The sequence below is a fragment of the Camelina sativa genome, chromosome 3 (genome assembly GCF_030686135.1).
Source record: "Camelina sativa cultivar CO46 ecotype springtype chromosome 3, ASM3068613v1".
Lineage (NCBI taxonomy): Eukaryota > Viridiplantae > Streptophyta > Magnoliopsida > Brassicales > Brassicaceae > Camelina > Camelina sativa.
The window spans coordinates 1,139,202-1,156,468 of record NC_141882.1 but is presented as its reverse complement, the minus strand read 5'-3'; the positions used below and the strand labels follow the sequence as shown (position 1 = coordinate 1,156,468).

General features: G+C 37.4%; 5 protein-coding genes, 1 non-coding gene and 2 pseudogenes across 15 annotated transcripts; 6 read left to right on the top strand and 2 right to left on the bottom strand.

The window, feature by feature from the left end:
* Positions 1–26: 26 nt before the first annotated feature.
* On the bottom strand, positions 27–2,417 carry LOC104761091 (uncharacterized). 2 transcript variants are annotated; one of them, XM_087507779.1, is made up of 8 exons: positions 2,076–2,417; positions 1,640–1,780; positions 1,462–1,554; positions 1,242–1,378; positions 1,019–1,128; positions 808–888; positions 628–710; positions 27–526 (listed from the first exon to the last, which is right to left on the bottom strand). In XM_087507779.1, exons 2-8 carry the CDS (start codon positions 1,723–1,725, stop codon positions 307–309), a joined length of 810 nt encoding a protein of 269 aa, XP_087363905.1. In that variant the 5' UTR covers positions 1,726–1,780; positions 2,076–2,417; the 3' UTR covers positions 27–306. The 2 variants fall into 2 exon arrangements, with proteins under 2 accessions (XP_087363905.1, XP_087363904.1); XM_087507778.1 differs by having other exon boundaries at positions 1,242–1,368.
* Positions 2,418–2,906: 489 nt separating this feature from the next.
* Positions 2,907–4,280, top strand: LOC109130193 (MATH domain and coiled-coil domain-containing protein At2g42460-like; annotated as a pseudogene). The gene is made up of 4 exons (XR_015587507.1): positions 2,907–2,924; positions 3,008–3,198; positions 3,308–3,516; positions 3,588–4,280. The product of XR_015587507.1 is annotated as an MATH domain and coiled-coil domain-containing protein At2g42460-like (transcript).
* An 878-nt stretch (positions 4,281–5,158) lies between these two features.
* Positions 5,159–6,595, top strand: LOC104761059 (thioredoxin M1, chloroplastic). Its single transcript, XM_010484080.3, has 2 exons — positions 5,159–5,619; positions 6,128–6,595. The coding sequence occupies exons 1-2, from the start codon at positions 5,379–5,381 to the stop codon at positions 6,439–6,441; spliced, it is 555 nt and encodes a 184-aa protein (XP_010482382.1). The 5' UTR covers positions 5,159–5,378; the 3' UTR covers positions 6,442–6,595.
* A 606-nt stretch (positions 6,596–7,201) lies between these two features.
* Positions 7,202–8,069, top strand: LOC104761050 (Ankyrin-repeat containing protein). The gene is made up of 2 exons (XM_010484069.2): positions 7,202–7,328; positions 7,477–8,069. Exon 2 carries the CDS (start codon positions 7,496–7,498, stop codon positions 7,928–7,930), a length of 435 nt encoding a protein of 144 aa, XP_010482371.1. The 5' UTR covers positions 7,202–7,328; positions 7,477–7,495; the 3' UTR covers positions 7,931–8,069.
* A 1,465-nt stretch (positions 8,070–9,534) lies between these two features.
* On the top strand, positions 9,535–10,568 carry LOC104761039 (uncharacterized; annotated as a pseudogene). The gene is made up of 2 exons (XR_015586647.1): positions 9,535–9,835; positions 10,171–10,568. The product of XR_015586647.1 is annotated as an uncharacterized LOC104761039 (transcript).
* A 199-nt stretch (positions 10,569–10,767) lies between these two features.
* TRNAF-GAA (transfer RNA phenylalanine (anticodon GAA)) lies at positions 10,768–10,840 on the top strand. The gene has a single exon. It is a non-coding gene; the product is annotated as a tRNA-Phe (tRNA).
* A 483-nt stretch (positions 10,841–11,323) lies between these two features.
* Positions 11,324–13,588, bottom strand: LOC104761029 (protochlorophyllide oxidoreductase C). 2 transcript variants are annotated; one of them, XM_010484050.3, is made up of 5 exons: positions 12,963–13,588; positions 12,770–12,868; positions 12,138–12,675; positions 11,689–12,044; positions 11,324–11,600 (listed from the first exon to the last, which is right to left on the bottom strand). In XM_010484050.3, the coding sequence occupies exons 1-5, from the start codon at positions 13,017–13,019 to the stop codon at positions 11,442–11,444; spliced, it is 1,209 nt and encodes a 402-aa protein (XP_010482352.2). In that variant the 5' UTR covers positions 13,020–13,588; the 3' UTR covers positions 11,324–11,441. The 2 variants fall into 2 exon arrangements, with proteins under 2 accessions (XP_010482352.2, XP_087363901.1); XM_087507775.1 differs by having other exon boundaries at positions 12,138–12,669; positions 12,963–13,103.
* Positions 13,344–16,600, top strand: LOC104760977 (uncharacterized). Of its 6 annotated transcripts, none has more exons than XM_010484040.3 (11): positions 13,344–13,623; positions 14,426–14,468; positions 14,708–14,788; positions 14,955–15,075; positions 15,153–15,221; positions 15,325–15,440; positions 15,554–15,608; positions 15,759–15,882; positions 16,036–16,083; positions 16,201–16,295; positions 16,400–16,600. In XM_010484040.3, exons 3-11 carry the CDS (start codon positions 14,718–14,720, stop codon positions 16,499–16,501), a joined length of 801 nt encoding a protein of 266 aa, XP_010482342.2. In that variant the 5' UTR covers positions 13,344–13,623; positions 14,426–14,468; positions 14,708–14,717; the 3' UTR covers positions 16,502–16,600. The 6 variants fall into 6 exon arrangements, with proteins under 6 accessions (XP_010482342.2, XP_010482320.2, XP_087363902.1 ...); XM_010484018.3 differs by having other exon boundaries at positions 14,421–14,468; XM_087507777.1 differs by having other exon boundaries at positions 13,500–13,623; positions 14,708–14,820.
* Positions 16,601–17,267: the final 667 nt, after the last annotated feature.

Genomic DNA, 17,267 nt, shown 5'->3' with positions numbered 1-17,267 from the left:
TTCAAGCTTATAAAACTCAATTTTGATTTTACAAAAGGATAATTCTTCATTTGATGACATAATAAAAATACCAAAATTTCTGTTTTGAAGCAGCGGCGTTGTCCTAACTTAGGTGTACCCTCTCTGGGTTTTGTCTGTAATTGCTGTTTCAACTTCTAATGATCCCGATTACAGAAAATGGTTCAGAAAATGTTACAAAACTTCTGTGTTTGCTTCAACCATTAGAACATACTTGACCAATGACGTGATCTTCGTATATGATGTTTTAAAATCTCAGCCACAAATGTGTCCCGACTAGTTTTGTTGTTAGCAAATGCTGATGGTGTTTCTGCCTTTACGAGTTATGGATCTTCCCATTCTTAAGCGACGTCCTGTTAGAGAGTCCAGTAATATGACCAAACCTTCCTCGACCGCATCAGCTTGTTTGTCTAACTCATAGCTGCTTAACTGTGGGAGAAGGCTAAGCTCGGTTAGGAGTCCAATTGCCGCTGCAGCCGTGCAGGTCCGGTCCCATGATGGTTGTGGCCTGTACGTTTAAAGATCAAATGAGGAAGAAGAGCACTATTTTGGCAGAGAGAGATTGGACCAGGAACATGAGTATATATAGAGGTTTGAGACTATTTTTACCGGAGCTTGTGCATTGCGGATGCACCAGCTGCAAGAGATATACAAGGAAGATCTTCATCTCCCCATACTGACTTTGCGTGATCCTACATATGAGTTTCAGCAAATATCTTTTCGTTAAGCAAGTTCTTTAGAGAAAGGAAAAAAAGATGAAATCCATGTGAGAAATGATCCGCCCTGTACCTTTAAACGCTTGAGCATTGCAGCAGAATTGTTCCACGTGCCATCAAGCAAAATGAAATGCAGAGTTTTATCCTCATCTGTCTGGGAAATATACAAAGTGTAGAGTCTTTCAGTCTATATCCTTACACAACCTAATCTAAGAATTTTTCTGCTTGAAATAAGCAACGATAGAAGAACAGAGAGCCTATAGTCAAAACATTGCAATCTTTACCATGGATGATGATCCAGGATTCTCTGAAGCCGAACTACCAAAAGTGTCTTTTACCGAGAAAGTAACTTCCGAGTTCTGTTTGGGATAGAGGCAACGGACTTGGCTTTTTCCTGAGCATCCATCAGAACAAAAATACAAGACTTTATAGCAAAACAACTAGAGATTTTGAGTGACATCTTTTAAAGTTTAAACAACTAAGACTAGATCTAGATGAATGAAACACCTGCACGCTTGAATTCATTCCACATGATCTCTTCGTCTTCAGCAATTCCAAAGACGCAGAGTGTAGCGGATTGGACGCCAAATATCTGCCACAATAACTTGCCCGTGTTGTTCTGGCGTAGAAAATCCTGCCAACAGCTAAACAGCCTATCAGTCCATAGGAGTTGGGGACTGGTACAGATTCAATTGGAATAGCCGAGACTTGTTGGTGCAATACTAACCCTAGGATGCATATAAAGCCAAAAACGTATCTGTCTCCATAAACCACACGGCTTGATATAAGAACACATGCAGTCCTCCATAGCAAGCCAACACTGCATATATTCAGAAAATGCCTCGTCTCTTAGGTAATGAGTTCATGGCAAATAAAGCAATTCAAGAAACAGTAAATGGAAGTACCTTCTGGCATAAATAACCCCTGCTCCCAAGCAGCCGGCAAGCAACTTGCCGAGCAGAAAAAAACCGGAACTTCTTCTCCGGGTCATCTAATGCTTCATATGTAGCCCTGTGTTTCTTATCTTCATATGCACCAAAGGGTCCCTAAAGAAAAGTAGTTAGTTGCACATAAGTAGAAGTATTATAACCTCACTAACATTTAAGAGCTCAAAGATCAACCCAAATCATATTAACCAGGAAGAAACCAGTAGCATTCCACAACAAGACGATATAATCATTATACTTGTAGAGCTTCAGAAGATACCACAGCTCAAGTCACTATAGCAAGATCATCAGAAATGAGTAATGTAAGCACTAAACAACCTAATCATAAACGATTCAAAAGGAAACAAACAAGGAGGTTTCATCCATCATCATATTCATAGTCATCGGAAATTACCTGTAGCTTGCCACCATTTCCACCAAACTCTATCGGCGAATCCAATTTGCATTCCAGAACTTTCAAATCATCCACAATCTGTTTGACCGCGGCTGGGAATCGAGACACCGGACCCCATCTCCGCCACTCCTCTACCGAGATGATTCCGTCGTCGGATTCCCTCGGCTGAGAACGCGAATTCACGGAAGTCATAACCAATCTCCGGCCAGCAGCTCCGAGCTTACGGCGGCGGATACGGCAGTGAAACAGTAGAGACGGAGACGTTTCGAGTACGACGGATGCTCCGGCGATATAACGCATCGTTGGGTTCTATCGAGGAATAATAATTTTAATTTTACGGGTAACTAAATAATAATGGGCTTTTATGAGACTAATGAGGCCCAGTACTATTAGGTAATAATGGGCTTCTTTTTCTTTTTTTCTTTGTAGAAGTGTTACAAAATTAGAGAGACAACGGTGTCGCAATTTTTAAAATTATTTGTATTTATATATTTAAAATTATTCGTTTTAAAAATATGTATTATTTATTCAAAAAAATTGTGTAGTAATTTTACCCTAGCAATCTCGTAATTTGGAAGGTTTTTGGATGTTATTCTAGTAAAAATGTCTATTATTAATTTGTAAGATTGTGTTTGACCTAGGAGGATCGGAGGAGCTGTAAAGTTTTGTTTGTCTTTTACGCCTCCTGTTGTATTAACGAGAAAGAGGAAGGGATCCAATTACGTGAAGTCCTAAACCGAGGCAGATGGGGACGGAATTAAAGATGAGTTTCACTTGGAAGATAGACAACTTCTCGGACAGGAAAGAGAGGATGATGTCGGAGCCCTTCTCATGCGGCGGCTGCGAATGGTAAATGGTCAAGACTCTTTTTATCTCCAGCGTCTCTTTCTTTCTTACCCGTGTTGTCTAAAAGATTTCAGAACTAACCAAAGAAAAGAGAGGTTTTGCATGTCTTTAGGTGTGTTATTGTTGATACCAAGCGATACCCTGGTTATGATTTGGATTTGACTCTGCATCTGAGCGTACTTAAATCCTGAATCACTGAGACTTGGATGGAAAAGGAGAGCTAGATTTTTCTTCGTTATTTTGAATCACTCTGGCAAAGAGCTATACAGATCATATTGTAATGAACTTTTTTTTACTTTTATATATGTATGATGTATCTGATCTCATTGATTGATGAAGAAGAAAAAGTCACAAGCTTAATATATATATATACATATTATGAACAGACGACGGCAGATCCCGTTTATTCTGCGCTGAGGCCACACCATGGGCATGGGGTGTCAAGGGTCTGTTGTCTCTTACCGAGCTTCAAGACCCCGAGAACAACATACTAACCGTTCAGGTCTTCGTTGAAGTAGACGAAGTTGTTCATCAAGGACAATCAACTGAAAATGATCTATTAGAATTCGAAGGTGTCCAGATCCTTGCTTCTCAAGTAAGTTTTTGGAGCCTCCTACTAGCTCTTTTTTTCTGAATCTGGTTAAACCTAATCCAATTTTTTGGCAGGCTCATTCAGTGACCCGGCTTTTAAGGAACCACCTAGGCTTTAATGTAGATTTCGCTCCAAAGTACCGGGAGCTGAGGGCAGTATACTACACTCTCTTGGTCTCCCTCATCGAGACACTGATGAGCAAGTCTCCACAAAGCTTGTCTCTGGCTGAACTAACCAATGCTCAATCCCAATTGACCGAGCTGACGAAGGCAGGCTTCAAGCTAGACTTCTTGGAGTCAAAGCTCGAGGAACTTTTCTTGGATAGGAAAAAAGTAGCTGTCCAACTCGAGGAACGGGTCAAGAATGTGGAACTGACTTTAGAGAAGATCAAATATGCGGCTGATGCTAGAGTTTCTTCGTTTGGGTTCATAGATTCTCTCATAAAGAGATTCTTTCTCTCTTGCTTCTCAGGGCCTGACTGGTTCAAACGCTGCGGTTGCGGTTGCGGTTACAGGAGATTGTGGAAGCGGGCGATTGCGGTTTCAAGCGTTATTAAGCGTTTTGAACGACTGGTTTAGCGGTTTAAAATTGGTGCGTTTGCGGGAGGTTTACGACTGGTTGACCAACGGGTGCAATAGCAGTTGGAACATAATAAATATGATATATAATATATAAATGTTTAAAAACACCAAATTTTTTATTAAACTTGATTTATAATTAAAACTTATTAAAAAAAATACTAAAAAATTATTCAAAAAACAAATAAATTTCATATTGAAATACTTATTCCTTTATGCATTTGGCTTTTCACCAAAAATTTAATCAAGTAATTTGATAAATGACAAAACATATGCTTTAGATTGTAGATCTTTTCTCTTTTCTCTTAGATCGTGGGTCAGTAGTTGCATCGGTAGGAATGGTCAAGTGAGAGTTGAGAAGAGTCACTGGTGATTTGTTTTAATATTTTTCACAAATAATCTTATTTTCTTAAATTTCTGATGAAATATTATATTTATTTAGATTTTTTTGAACTTATGTGCGATTTGTCATTAAATTGACATCAAGTTTTCCGGGTTATTGTTAATTGGAATATTATTTTCTTTTAATTGTTTATTTTATAATTTCTGCAATCGTATCCGTACTTCATTTTTTCCCATTCTTAATGAGTAAAATGGTTAGATAGAAGATATAACAAAAAAAAAATTTCATTATCCTTGATTTCTTTTAATTTTTTTTTACAAAAAAAAAAAAAAAAAAAAAAATCCAACCGCAATCGCCCGCAACTGCAAACGCTTGCGGGAAGCAGCTTTTGGAATTCAGTGGTTTGAAGCGGTTGAGAGCGATTAGGAGCGATTGAGAGCGGTTTGTGTGATTGGTTCCAATCGCTAGCAATCGCTACCACCCGCAAACGCAGCGTTTGCGGGAGGTAGCGGGAGAACCAGTCAACAGATCAATCTGAAAGCACTAACCAATGATTTATGAGAGATAGTGTAAGCTTGATGAACTTTTTTTCGTGGACCAAAACATTCTTCTTCTCTAAAGGCCCAATGGGCTTAGAACTTGTATTATTTTTGTGCCAAGAACAATAATCGTATTAACCTGAGGATATTGATATTAGATAGAGTATTATTAGCTCTAAACCGTGTTTTGAGAGATCATTATTAATTATTTAATTTAATTAAAAATCAGTCGTCTTCTTCTTCTATATCTGACAATCACATTTTGTCATTTTTCATAATTTATTATTATTTATTTTATTTTATTTTTGTCTCAAAGCCCAAATATTTAGAGGATTACATTTTGGGGGATTAAGGAGAATCTCAGGAATCGAATCATCATCATCTCTTTCTCTCCCACACCACTCGATGGCTGCTTTCACGTGTAGTTCCCGGCCGCCGATTTCGCTCCGGTCAGAGATGAGAATCGGTTCATCGCCGACGGGTTCCTTCTCTACACGACAGATGTTCTCTGTGTTACCTGAATCGGGAGGATTGAGGACTCGCCTTTCTCTGTCATCATCAGTCTCCAAGATTTCTAGGGTTTCCCGATTACAACGACGAGGTGGTGGTGGTGTTATCTGTGAAGCTCAGGAAACTGCTACTGGGAGTATGTTCTCTCCTCTCTCTCTTCTCTTGTTATATCTCCTTTTGCTCCACGAATTTCTTATCTTTTTCATGGGATTCGTGTTTCTGATGCGTCTCTCTTAGTCTCTGTGACCGAGTTTAGTGTTCAACATTTGTGGGTCTTTTGTGAAATTCGAAAAAGTATTGAACTTGGAACAAGTTAGAAAAGTGAAACTCAGATGGTTGTTTGTTATATTTGGATTATCACACACACTGATCTGATTACAAGTAATGTGGAATCGTGGATTGTACTTTTGTTTTGTTTTTGGGGTAATGAAAGATCGACTTCTGTTTCATGCTTAGCTATGTTAGTAGCAGTAGCACTTTGATTGCAAGTTTTCTCATGTTGGCTTTTTTATCTCACTCGTCCTCTCTATGCCTAAACTTATGCTGGAGCATCATCTTAACATTGTTTTTGCTTTCTCTTTGTTCATTATTCTAAACTCATAGTGACCTTTAATGTTGTTTTTTTTGCTATATGATCTATGTAGTTCCAGTGGTCAACGATTCAACATGGGAGTCTCTTGTTCTCAAGGCTGATGAGCCTGTGTTTGTGGACTTTTGGGCACCATGGTGTGGACCCTGCAAAATGATTGATCCCATTGTCAACGAGCTGGCAGGACAGTACGCAGGGAAGATGAAGTTCTACAAACTAAACACTGATGAGTCTCCTTCAACCCCAAGCCAGTATGGTGTTAGAAGCATCCCGACCATCATGATCTTTGTCAAGGGTGAGAAGAAGGATACTATCATCGGTGCTGTGTCTAAAACCACATTAGCAACCAGCATCGACAAATTCTTGTAATGAAGATAGTTGTCACTGTTTAAAAAAGTCTCTCTTTTCTCTGTATCTCAAGAACTTATCTATTCTCCACTCATCACTGTTCATCTAGACATGTATAATATAATACAATGTCTCCGATATTCAGAAATTGAGTTTACGAAGACATTTTATGTGATACGTACCGATGTACACGGTTTGAAGACACCAGGTCGCAAGGGATAAAATTCTAACTTGTTTAACATAAACTGATTATATTCTTCATTTAGGAGTTAGGATGATCATGTATATATATATATATTGATACCAGTTTCGCTTCTATGTTTATCTAGCATGCGTAGTGAAAACGTCTCACTTCAGCAGAAGTTTGTTCTTAGTTAGCGTAATTCAAAGTATTGGGTGTATGACGATTTCGTCTAATAGTCATGAAGTTTTAGGGTTCTTTCTTTCGGTTCTGCAGCCCAAATTCGCTCTTTTAAAAACACAACTTCAGATTTGCCAATAAAATCTAGTCACTTCACGTCGAGTTGACGAAAAAACAGAGTTCTCTCTTACTCCAACAGTCAACAGAGTTCGATTGAGTTTATAGTAAGTAGATGAAACATACCGAGAGAAAACAAAGTGAGACAGAAGGAGAAGATGAAGACGAAACTCCGTGAACGAGTCAGCGACTTTGCGTTGGAGTCAACGACCTAATTCTATTATTTAATTGCTTTCTTAGCAAGCTAAAATACTACTGTTGATTGGTACGCACATTTCTTACTTATTGTGATTAAGTCAATGACTTGATCGGATCAAACAGTTTTGTTGCTACCTAAATTTTCTTAACAAAAGTTCAAAACTTGAACTTGATCTTCTTCTTCTTGTTCTTCTTCCTCATCCTTCATCTACTAGATTTCAAGGCGTCTGAGGTAATCCTACTTTAAGTTATAATTATTAATTTCGGATTACTATATTGAAAAAAATGAGAGTTTATAATCTAATCTCTCATCTCATCTGGTTTCAAAAACATGTTCTTTGTCAATTCCTATCATCATGTCTCGTATTATTTTCCTACAGAAATTTACTGAGCTTGGATATGGCCTCGGGGTCTGCTGGTTCACCAAATGGTTCACAACCAATTGTACTGAGTGCTTCACAGCGCCAAAGAAGATCTAAACTACAAGCTAGAATCATAGGTCTTATGTTGCTAACAACAATAGTAGCAGTTGTGACATTTGTTATGGGGTTCACATGTACAAAGATTTACATTAATTCTGCTCCAGATTTAGGCATCACAGGCTTGGTCAAGAAAGCAATATTCATTGTCTTCTTGTTGTGCAATAGCATTCCAATGATCTCGTCTGTCATAGCTACAATGAATCTCATATGGCCACAGCATATGGGTGATAATCCTCTGATACAAAAAGCAATGATACGAGCCATGGCACTTCTACAACTTGCTTTTTTGTCTATGTTGGTTGCATTTATGGTTGGAGTTTTTCTTGTGCTGATCCTTCTTCCATATCTTTAACTCCAAAAGCACATACTGCAAGTGACGTGTGGACCGTGTGGTGATACTTTTCCATAACACAATCAAAAGCGCATTATGATTTGACGAGATCGTATAATTTAATCTGAAACATTTCTCTATTTGTACATCTGTTTCTTGATGGCTTCTTGATATGTTACGGTTTTGACTCACTTTGACCCTGTTTATTTGATAGTTTTGTAGTTGTTTGAGTCCTTTTCAGGTTATAATAAGAGGCTAGGAAGCTAAAAGCAAGAATTGGAACAGCAGGAGCAATCGGAGCAGAAAGGAGTTGAATTGGAGCAGAAAAGCTGATTTTAGACCCAGGAGCACATGCTCCCGATTTCTGAGCACATGCTCCCAACACTACGGATTCATGACGACACGTGGCAAGCATCTAGGCGCCGATTCCCTGCCTAATTCCCCTTATTTTGGGCGATCCTTCGTGAGAGAAAGAGAGAGGATATCGATTTTTAATAGGAAGATTTGAATTTGGATTCTTTCCTTATTTTTCTCCACTTGTATGCTATTTAACCTAGGGTTTTTAGGGGATAGAATATACTTTTCTTTTTGGTTTTTGAGCGACTTTTTGTGAGGGAGAGGAAGAGCGGCCACCTTGTGCTCTCTGAACCCTTTTTATTTTTATGTCATTGAATTTCTCATCTTTTGCTATGATTCATTTCTCTATGTCTGAGTAGTTTTCTTTGCTAGATTAGGGGGTTTCAAGGGGGTTTCATGGGTTAGCAACAGAACACAAATAGGGCTTTATATAATCGATTGTCTTCACTATTGTTAGTCTTAATGCTTAGGTTGATTTGATCACCCAATCTATGATTTTAGGTTTATCTATTCATCAAAAGTGTAATAGGTTGCTAGAAAAGACATTAGTGGGCAAATTATCCTAGACCTGCGAAAGTTGATGTGTAGGTGATTTGTGAACTTATCATTCCTGTTCTTTAATGCTTGTCTGCGATTCTGGGCTCAAACGACAGTTTAGGGTTTATGGACCGCCGAGCATGTGCTCCGGATGTCTGAGCACGTGCTCCGCGTTTCCGCACAGAATCGATCAGATAGAGTTATTGATGCCACGACAGTGGATCAGTTTATATTTATGTTTGAGTTCTAGACTGGTACTTAATCTATGCCCTGAATAGTTGTTTGGTTGCTATCTCTGAAATTCCCAAGAATTACCCATGATCTAGTGTTTTGTTTATTGCCTTTTTATACCGTTTTACTCGCTTAATTGTTACCAAAAACCAACTTTGAATTGTCTTAGCTTGAAATTGAACCAATAGAACCATAGAGTAAAACTTGGTCTTCGTGGGATTCGACCCCTAAGTACTACTTCTTTGCTGTGCACTTGCAGTAGGAAAATAGGGTTTAAAACTCTGTGTATCACTTCTCTCTACAATTTTTCTTGTTCATTCACAATGATCGATCAGATCTTTTATATTTTTAGTTTATTGTGGTCTTATGTTGCTGATTTTGCTCCAATCATGTTTTCTGTGGACTAAATTGTAATAAAAGTAAAACTTTTGGGTCAATTCACAATTTCTATTAGTTTCTAAAAGTCGCCGCCGTCACTACTCACCATCATCAAAGGCGATACCTTTCTTCGCTTGCGAAAATAACGAGAGACTCGGGAAATTTCGAATCTTTGTACAATGGAGAAAGGGGTAGTGATGGAGCTGATTAGAGGGTCTACCAATTGGGCCAAAGTTGTGGAAGATATCGTGAAGCTTGAGAAGAAAACGTTCCCTAAACACGAATCTCTCGCTCAAACTTTCGACGGAGAGCTTCGCAAGAGAAACGCCGGTTTGCTATACGTGGACGTCGACGGAGCAACAATAGGTTATGCTATGTATTCTTGGCCGTCTTCGCTTTCCGCTTCCATCACCTAGCTCGCAGGTATATAGATAAACAAATGTCCACCAAGTGTTCCATTAAATTACGCAATGAGAAAACACCTTCTTAGCACAATCTTTGGGTAGAAACTAGGGAAGAAGGAATGTAATTAAGGAACCAATGATTCTAGTAAATTCGATAGCTTTCAATATAAACTCTTATAAGAGTTTAGGATTAAGTGTAGCTTTGTTTTTGCATGGCTTAAAGATGAATGAAAATAGAAAATAAGTGAAGAACACCTATGGAATGTTTCTTATCAGACAAGTTAAGAGCTTAATCATCAGGAAGAATGTATCTCAAGTGTACACTACTTTCTTATGTTGTTTTGGATCATGTAGTGAAGGAGAATTGCAGGAGACAAGGTCATGGAGAAGCATTGTTGAGAGCTGCTATCGACAAGTGCAGAAGCAGAAAGGTGCAACGGGTTTCACTTCATGTCGACCCCACGAGAAGTGCTGCGGTGAATCTGTACTAAAAACTTGGGTTCCAAGTAGACTGTCTAGTGAAAAGCTATTACTCCGCTGATAGAGATGCGTATAGAATGTACCTAGATTTTGTGACTCTGTTTAAGCCTAGAAAATATTCATTGGAGTTATAAATGTTTTTTCTTTTTCCAGCTCGTGGGTCGTCAATGATACGCCTTGTACACACTCGTTGAGTAGTCTCTCTACATCAACATGTCTATCGGTTTTTTTTATATATTATGATACAAAATTGAATATCCATCTTGAGACCATTACCTTCTTACTTGTAATTCTATTTGACAAACAAGAAATTAAAGGAAGAAAAAAATCTGAGATGAAAAACAGTTCTTTTTCTCTAGATCACAAATGCAAAACCACAATAATAAATTTACGAAATCCAAACCCCTGAGTTGAAGTTGTCGTCTGTAAATTCATTGTTAATAAAACAAAACATTGAACTTAGTATTAAAAGCGGGGATAGCTCAGTTGGGAGAGCGTCAGACTGAAGATCTGAAGGTCGCGTGTTCGATCCACGCTCACCGCAATGCTTTTTTTTTTTTTTGCTGAATGTAAACAACGACGTCGTATCAAAAATAATTAGAAACGACAGAAATTAAAACAAACGACGTCGTATGGTAAACATTTACAAACGACAAAAATTAAAAAACGACGTCGGATTGTATGTAAATTGGAAAAGCCCTAAGAAAATAATCAAAATATCCACGACAGACATAATCCACCGACTTCATTCTCGCCGGTGATTTTAAACGTTTTTGTTATTCCAATCATCGGAAAACTTCTAAGAGGTCTGTCAATTCCTGCCGGGAAGACCAACGATTCATGTCCCTTAAGCCTCCGGCGGACTATCTTCCGGCGTTTGTGTCGAAGGGCTACTGTGTTAAGGTTTTACACTTTTACTACACGGTAATTTCCACCGAGTTCAAATTGCATGATCAAAGCCTAAAACTATGGAGCAATTTACGAATCTTCAGTATAATTGTAAGTGTCTCAGAATCAAGTTCAACAATTTACTATACTAAAACTTCACTCAAATATATTGTCTGATATAATAATAATTATGGTACATGTCACAAAACGGATTTGTAATCTAATTGAATTTGCATATCAATTAATTAATCTTCAATTCAAGAAGCCAAACCAACAAGCTTCTCGCTAACCTCCCACAGCTTTTTTGCCTTCTCTGCATCACTTGCTTCTTTAGAAAGCTGATTCTCAAACGAAGACGAGTTATTGTTCCAGCTCCAGTACACACCTGACTTTCCAAGACTAGGGTCGCTCACAACCTAACCACAAACCCGCAACCTCAGTATCCAATCAAGAATCTGTTTATAAAATACTTATTAGAGAGGGGTTTGCAATGAAAACACTGACCTGTGCTAGTCTTTTCCCAGCTTCCTCTTCAGATACATAACCTTTGGTGATATACTTCTGAAAAGGTGGAAAAAGAAGCCTAAATAGCGGTATGTGTTCTCTGAACAACCCGGTTGTAGCGATGCAGCCAGGGTAAAGAGAAGCAAAGGTGACTCCGGTTTCCTCGTGGTAACGCCTGTGAAGCTCCTGCATTGTCAGCATATTGCAGACTTTGCTGTCTTTGTAAGCCTTGGCTCCATCATACTCTCCTCCATCTATCATTGAACTGTTTTGTCCATCCAATCCCGATGCTAAGCCTCTTAAGTCGCCAAGGTTTGCCTTTGGTGGCACATTCCCAGCCAAAGTGTTTGTGTTTCCTACAAGAACATAGAAAAGGAGAACATTCATTGTCTGAAAACAAGAAACCATTTGGTGAGAATGGACTCTCATCTAAATTCTCTGTTGTTTACCTGTTATAGATCCTACGATGATCATACGTTTCGATGGATAATCCGATTTTTTCAGGTCATCTAGAAGCAATCTTGAGAGAAGAAAGTGTCCAAGATGGTTGGTTCCAACGCTAAGCTCGAACCCTTCAGCTGTAAAAGAAGGTTCTTTAGCAGTCGGTTGGTAAACCGCGGCATTGCAGACAAGAACATCGAGGGGCTGTTCTGTTCTCCTGAAATTATCAACGAACTGCTTCACGCTTTCGAGCGAAGCAAGATCAAGATGCATCACTGTGTAATCTTCCTTAGGCATTCCTACAGACTTCGCTGCTTTCTCAGCCTTGAGAAAGTTCCTGCAAGCCATGATCACATGCCATTTCCCTGTGTCTGCTAAAGCCTTTGCCGTGGCTAAACCTAAACCAGAAGAAGCTCCGGTTATCACTGCAGTGCCTTTTCTCTCAGTCTTCTTTTGCTCCGGAGATGCCTCGCTCGCCGGCGGCGTTGCTGTAACTGTCTGTGCTCGAATACCGGTGGAAAATCGCGGCTTTTGTCTCCTCTGTTCCTGCAACGAAACAGAGTAAAAAATCCTCAGGACAATTTCTATATCTTTCCAAGTTTTTGTGAGAATTGAACATTGATTAGGTGATTGATTTTACCTTGATGGTTAACAGGGTGGAGATTTTTTCGGCTCTAAGATGGTTGGAAAATGAAGAACCAGTTAAAGTCGTCTCCTTTAGAGAAGCATTGAATTTGCCCTGCAGAGTCACCATTGGCATACTGAGCTAAATTCTCCATTTTTCTCGAAGTATTATATAAAGACAGATGAATTAGTAATTGTGAGAACCATACCTCTTTTTGGATTGAAATGGTTGAAGGAAGAAGAGAACAAGCAGCTTGAAGAGCCATTGTTGTACGGAACTGAAGGTGCTAGAGTAAGGGTGTCACAGAGTGTGTATTCGAGTTTCGCCGATTTGACGAGCGACAAAAGATAAGGTAGTGTTGGGTTAGTGACACGTGTATTTGCAGGCTAAAGCTCTTGCCCTCAACCAATCAGATCACTAGTTTCAGATTCTTCTTCTTCTATCTCTCGTTTATTGGGCCTTGAGATGGGGTTTTGTTTTATTGTTTGTTAAATCTTAACTGATCTGACCGTTGATATGTGGAGCTGTAATGAATCTGGACCGTCCAAATGTGTCAAGTATAACTTGGTGGAAGAGAGAAGAAGGCGGCAACTCAACGGTCAATGAAGAAATTGGAGAAAGAGAACCAAAACAAACAAAAAAAACGAGAAAAAAAAAAAAAAAAAAAACACTTTTGGATCACAGCTTTCTTCATCTTCTGTAATTTCTAACAGTTTGCAAAATTCCAATGAAAATTTCCATTTTTGCCTATACTTTATTTTTCTTTATCTTCTATTTTCTTTCTGTTTCCTCTTCCTCTTCCGTCTCCGTCACGGTTTCTAGACCATCTCCTCCTCCTCCATTGTCCCTTTCCTATGTCTATATAACAGGTAACTTTCTTTCCCCCTCATCTTTCTAACCAATCATACCGATTTGCTAGTAAAATTTGATTTGATTTATATCATTGTTTGAAGGTAATTAATTGCATTGTAAAGTTACAAACTTTACATAAAAAAGTAATGAAAAAGAAAACTCCTTTAATTGCGCTATTATGCTAAATCTAGAAACACCTTTTTGTATCAAATTATACCAAATTTTTGACTAAGTGAAAATGGAAATGATGATGAATTGTTGAATATTTTAAGAATAGAGAACATCGGTTAATAATAATCTCTTTTACCCCCTTTTTGATGCAATCGTCTTCTTATCATTTTTTTATGGAGGCAAAAAAAATTATAGTATATGACAACCCATAACTCTGTCTAGCTTAGCTAAACGTGTTAACATAATTAAGAAAACAATTTCTATTTTGAAAACAATAAGCTCTGACCTGTACGCAACCAAATTAAACACTAAAACTTATCTGTGATCAACTTATCGCTCTGTATAATCTTCGTTCTCTTTCTTTTTGTCCAATTTTATCTACAGAGAATTCTAAGCTTTTTTTACCATTCAACTTGCATCATTTAGGTTTAACCCCAAAGATACTTTGCAATCATAGTAACTTTTGTTTTTTTCCCCAGCCTAATCTCTCTTTTGATGACAATGTAGGGTAATACCTAAGTTTTCTTCTTTACATGCAATTATATGCGGTTTTGCTTTTTTTCCATAATCTTCCTTCTCTTAGTTTAAAAGATATTATTGGTTAATTTACTTTTGTTTGAACATTTGTGTCCCTCTCATGAAGTTCAGGAAGCGTAGGCAGTTCTTTCCTTCTTGTTCGTCTCATCACCAAGTAATCATCTCTTCATTATGTTCTTCTTCTCCGAACTCATATCAAATTATAATTATATCATCAAATTGAGAGTAATCAACTTCAATCTTGCATTTACATTGTTCTTGTGTATTCCACCCGTTTCTTTAATCATCAATGTATAGTAAATGAGTGCCATTTTTAGTCGTAACTTGTAAGTAATTAAGGTCACTCAAATTTTTCTGAGTTGAAAATCATATGTTTTTAACGTACGTGTGCAGGTAGAGGACGATGAAGCGTGGGAAAGGCGAGAAAAAGGCAACAAAGAGCCGAGATGGCAGTGGTCAAGTAGTTCCGCTCACGTAATAGCTCAATTGGCTAATTATTTGTTTTAGTGAGTATATATTGCTAGATATCACAGGGTATATTGATAACACATTCATATGTAAAAATATGCATGTGATTAATTTATTAGGTATACATAATTTTTAGATCTATCATCTCATATGTATATACATGCTTTATTAGTGAACCGGTGGTTGTAGCTACGGGTACGGTTGGAACTAGATCATGGATAGGAGGGCTCTTCACACGCTCCAATAGACGTCAAGACAAGTCATCAGTCGATTACACTTTGTCTCCTCTTCAGGTTAGCACAAGTATCATAAATATAAGACATTTGGAATAGTGTATAACATTTTTGGATTTGTAATCAATCATACATAGGAGGAAAGACTTCAAAAGCTGCAAGACCGTATGGTTGTACCTTTCGACGAGACACGATTTGATCATAAGGTAGATGAATTCCTTTATTTTTAAGATGTTTATCAGTTAGTGAACAACATGCATTTGTATTGTTCTGGCTATTCTGAAAAATATTTTGTGCGGTCAATGGCAGGAATCACTAAAATCATTGTGGAATGTCGCGTACCCTAATGTTAGTCTCACGGGTTTAGTAACAGAACAATGGAAAGAAATGGGATGGCAAGGTCCCAATCCATCTACCGATTTCAGGTAAGATTAGATCTATACTAAAAAAAGAAATGGGATGCATTTGTATAAACATCTCAAGGGAAAAAAACTTAGCGTTGACTTGACTCCCTGTTTTGTTAACATTTTGTTTGTAGGGGTTGCGGATTTATCGCTCTAGAGAATTTGCTATTTTCTGCAAGAACTTACCCGGTAAGATATTCATGCAACATGTTCATATATATATACAGTTGTTATATAGTTATGAAACATGTTCATATATATAGTTTTTGTATAATCATGTTTTGAGAACTTCTTTGCTCCACAAAATGTGTTTATACAAAAAAAATAAAAAATGTGTAGGCTTGTTTCCGGAGGCTATTGTTCAAACAAAGAGGCGACCGGGCAAAGTGGGAGTACCCTTTTGCAGTGGCCGGAATCAACATCTCCTTCATGTTGATCCAAATGCTCGATTTACAAAATAACTGTACGTTTCTTAATCTGTTACCATTTTATCCAGGTCATATTCCCTATTACGGAATGGATGAAATACAAATATAAGAGGATCGATGTTTTTGTATTGATACAAATTTCGATTTCGAGTTTAAAAGCTTTAAATTTGTGTTTTGTTTTTGTGCAGCAAAGCCGAAATGTCTTCCAGGGATGAATTTTCTCAAACTCTTAGAAGGTAAATAATTATATGTTCTTCTAAATTGAATCAAATATAAAAAAATGATTACTAAAAAACTAGTATAGTGTATGACGATCGCAAAATAATCAAGAATCATATTCCAATAATTAACAGAAGACGAGAAAGCATTCGATGTACTATACTGTATAGCTTTCGCGATGATGGATGCTCAATGGCTTGCAATGCACGCTTCTTACATGGAATTCAATGTACACCTTCTCAATCAATCTATCTATCTTCATTCGCCTGTTTCGAATGCTTTTTTGAGAATAGTGTATAATTATATCTGTGTGTGTGTGTATATTTTTATCAGGAAGTATTACAGGCGACTCGGAATCAGCTAGAGAGAGAGCTTTCTTTGGATGATATTCATCGGATTCAAGATCTCCCTGCCTACAATCTTTTGTTCCAATAGTATTTTTCTTATATTTTTTTTTTCTTTTTTTTTCTAGTTTGATTTTTATGTGTTGTACATTAATTGAAATTTATGAACGAAATGAAATTGATTAACCAATGAAGCTTTAAAAAAGTAGAAAATGAATGATCATGAACATAACACATGTGCCATGTATGGAATTACGTTTGGTAACAATGATGATGATGATGGTGTGGAAATTATGAAGTGGAAGCAGAATCATTGACTTTTGTACTTGGAAAAATCAACTCTTTTGTCTCTCTCTCATATGTATATAATGAAATTATGAATTATTTGTCGGTTCTATTTAATAATACTATACTAAGTGAGTGGTGGTTAATGGTTGTTTTTATATGAAAATGATATAAATTAATGTACACTTTTTCTTCTATTGTAATAAAGATATTCAGCCCAAAATAATTTATTTTATTGTCCTTTGTCGACATTAAACTTGTTAATCATGACCATTCTTTTGAAAATTCGGTCTGTTTTATGACCTTTTTGTACATTATATAAATCTTAATAGTATAAGATAAGGTTTCTTACGTGTGCTTTGGATTGGAGGTCGTAAATTGGATATTTGATCTTATCCATTAATAATAACGAAACAAAAGGGATCACTTTTTTTTTGAAAACCTAACGTGAAGGATAAGATGCCTCTTACCACCACATTTCCATGATTCCTATTCAAATTCGAAATATCTATATTTCCTCGATTTGTTGTTTCCTTTTGGTTTTCATTAGTAATTTCGATAAGATAATGTGA

What these genes read in the sequence shown, in the direction of transcription:
- LOC104761029 (XM_010484050.3), bottom strand. Translation starts at nt 13,019, where the DNA reads ATGGCTCTTCAAGCTGCTTGTTCTCTTCTTCCTTCAACCATTTCAATC. An exon ending in CCACCCTGTTAACCATCAAG is followed by an intron (nt 12,676 to 12,769) that starts GTAAAATCAATC and finishes GTTTCGTTGCAG; the next exon opens with GAACAGAGGAGACAAAAGCC. An exon ending in CATCGTAGGATCTATAACAG is followed by an intron (nt 12,045 to 12,137) that starts GTAAACAACAGA and finishes ATGTTCTTGTAG; the next exon opens with GAAACACAAACACTTTGGCT.
- LOC104761091 (XM_087507778.1), bottom strand. Translation starts at nt 2,375, where the DNA reads ATGCGTTATATCGCCGGAGCATCCGTCGTACTCGAAACGTCTCCGTCT. An exon ending in GGGGTTATTTATGCCAGAAG is followed by an intron (nt 1,555 to 1,639) that starts GTACTTCCATTT and finishes GAATATATGCAG; the next exon opens with TGTTGGCTTGCTATGGAGGA. An exon ending in ATCCTGGATCATCATCCATG is followed by an intron (nt 889 to 1,018) that starts GTAAAGATTGCA and finishes TATATTTCCCAG; the next exon opens with ACAGATGAGGATAAAACTCT.
- LOC104761059 (XM_010484080.3), top strand. Translation starts at nt 5,379, where the DNA reads ATGGCTGCTTTCACGTGTAGTTCCCGGCCGCCGATTTCGCTCCGGTCA. An exon ending in TCAGGAAACTGCTACTGGGA is followed by an intron (nt 5,620 to 6,127) that starts GTATGTTCTCTC and finishes TGATCTATGTAG; the next exon opens with TTCCAGTGGTCAACGATTCA.
- LOC104760977 (XM_010483988.2), top strand. Translation starts at nt 14,415, where the DNA reads ATGAAGTTCAGGAAGCGTAGGCAGTTCTTTCCTTCTTGTTCGTCTCAT. An exon ending in ACACTTTGTCTCCTCTTCAG is followed by an intron (nt 15,076 to 15,152) that starts GTTAGCACAAGT and finishes AATCATACATAG; the next exon opens with GAGGAAAGACTTCAAAAGCT. An exon ending in GCTCGATTTACAAAATAACT is followed by an intron (nt 15,883 to 16,035) that starts GTACGTTTCTTA and finishes GTTTTTGTGCAG; the next exon opens with CAAAGCCGAAATGTCTTCCA.
- LOC104761050 (XM_010484069.2), top strand. Translation starts at nt 7,496, where the DNA reads ATGGCCTCGGGGTCTGCTGGTTCACCAAATGGTTCACAACCAATTGTA.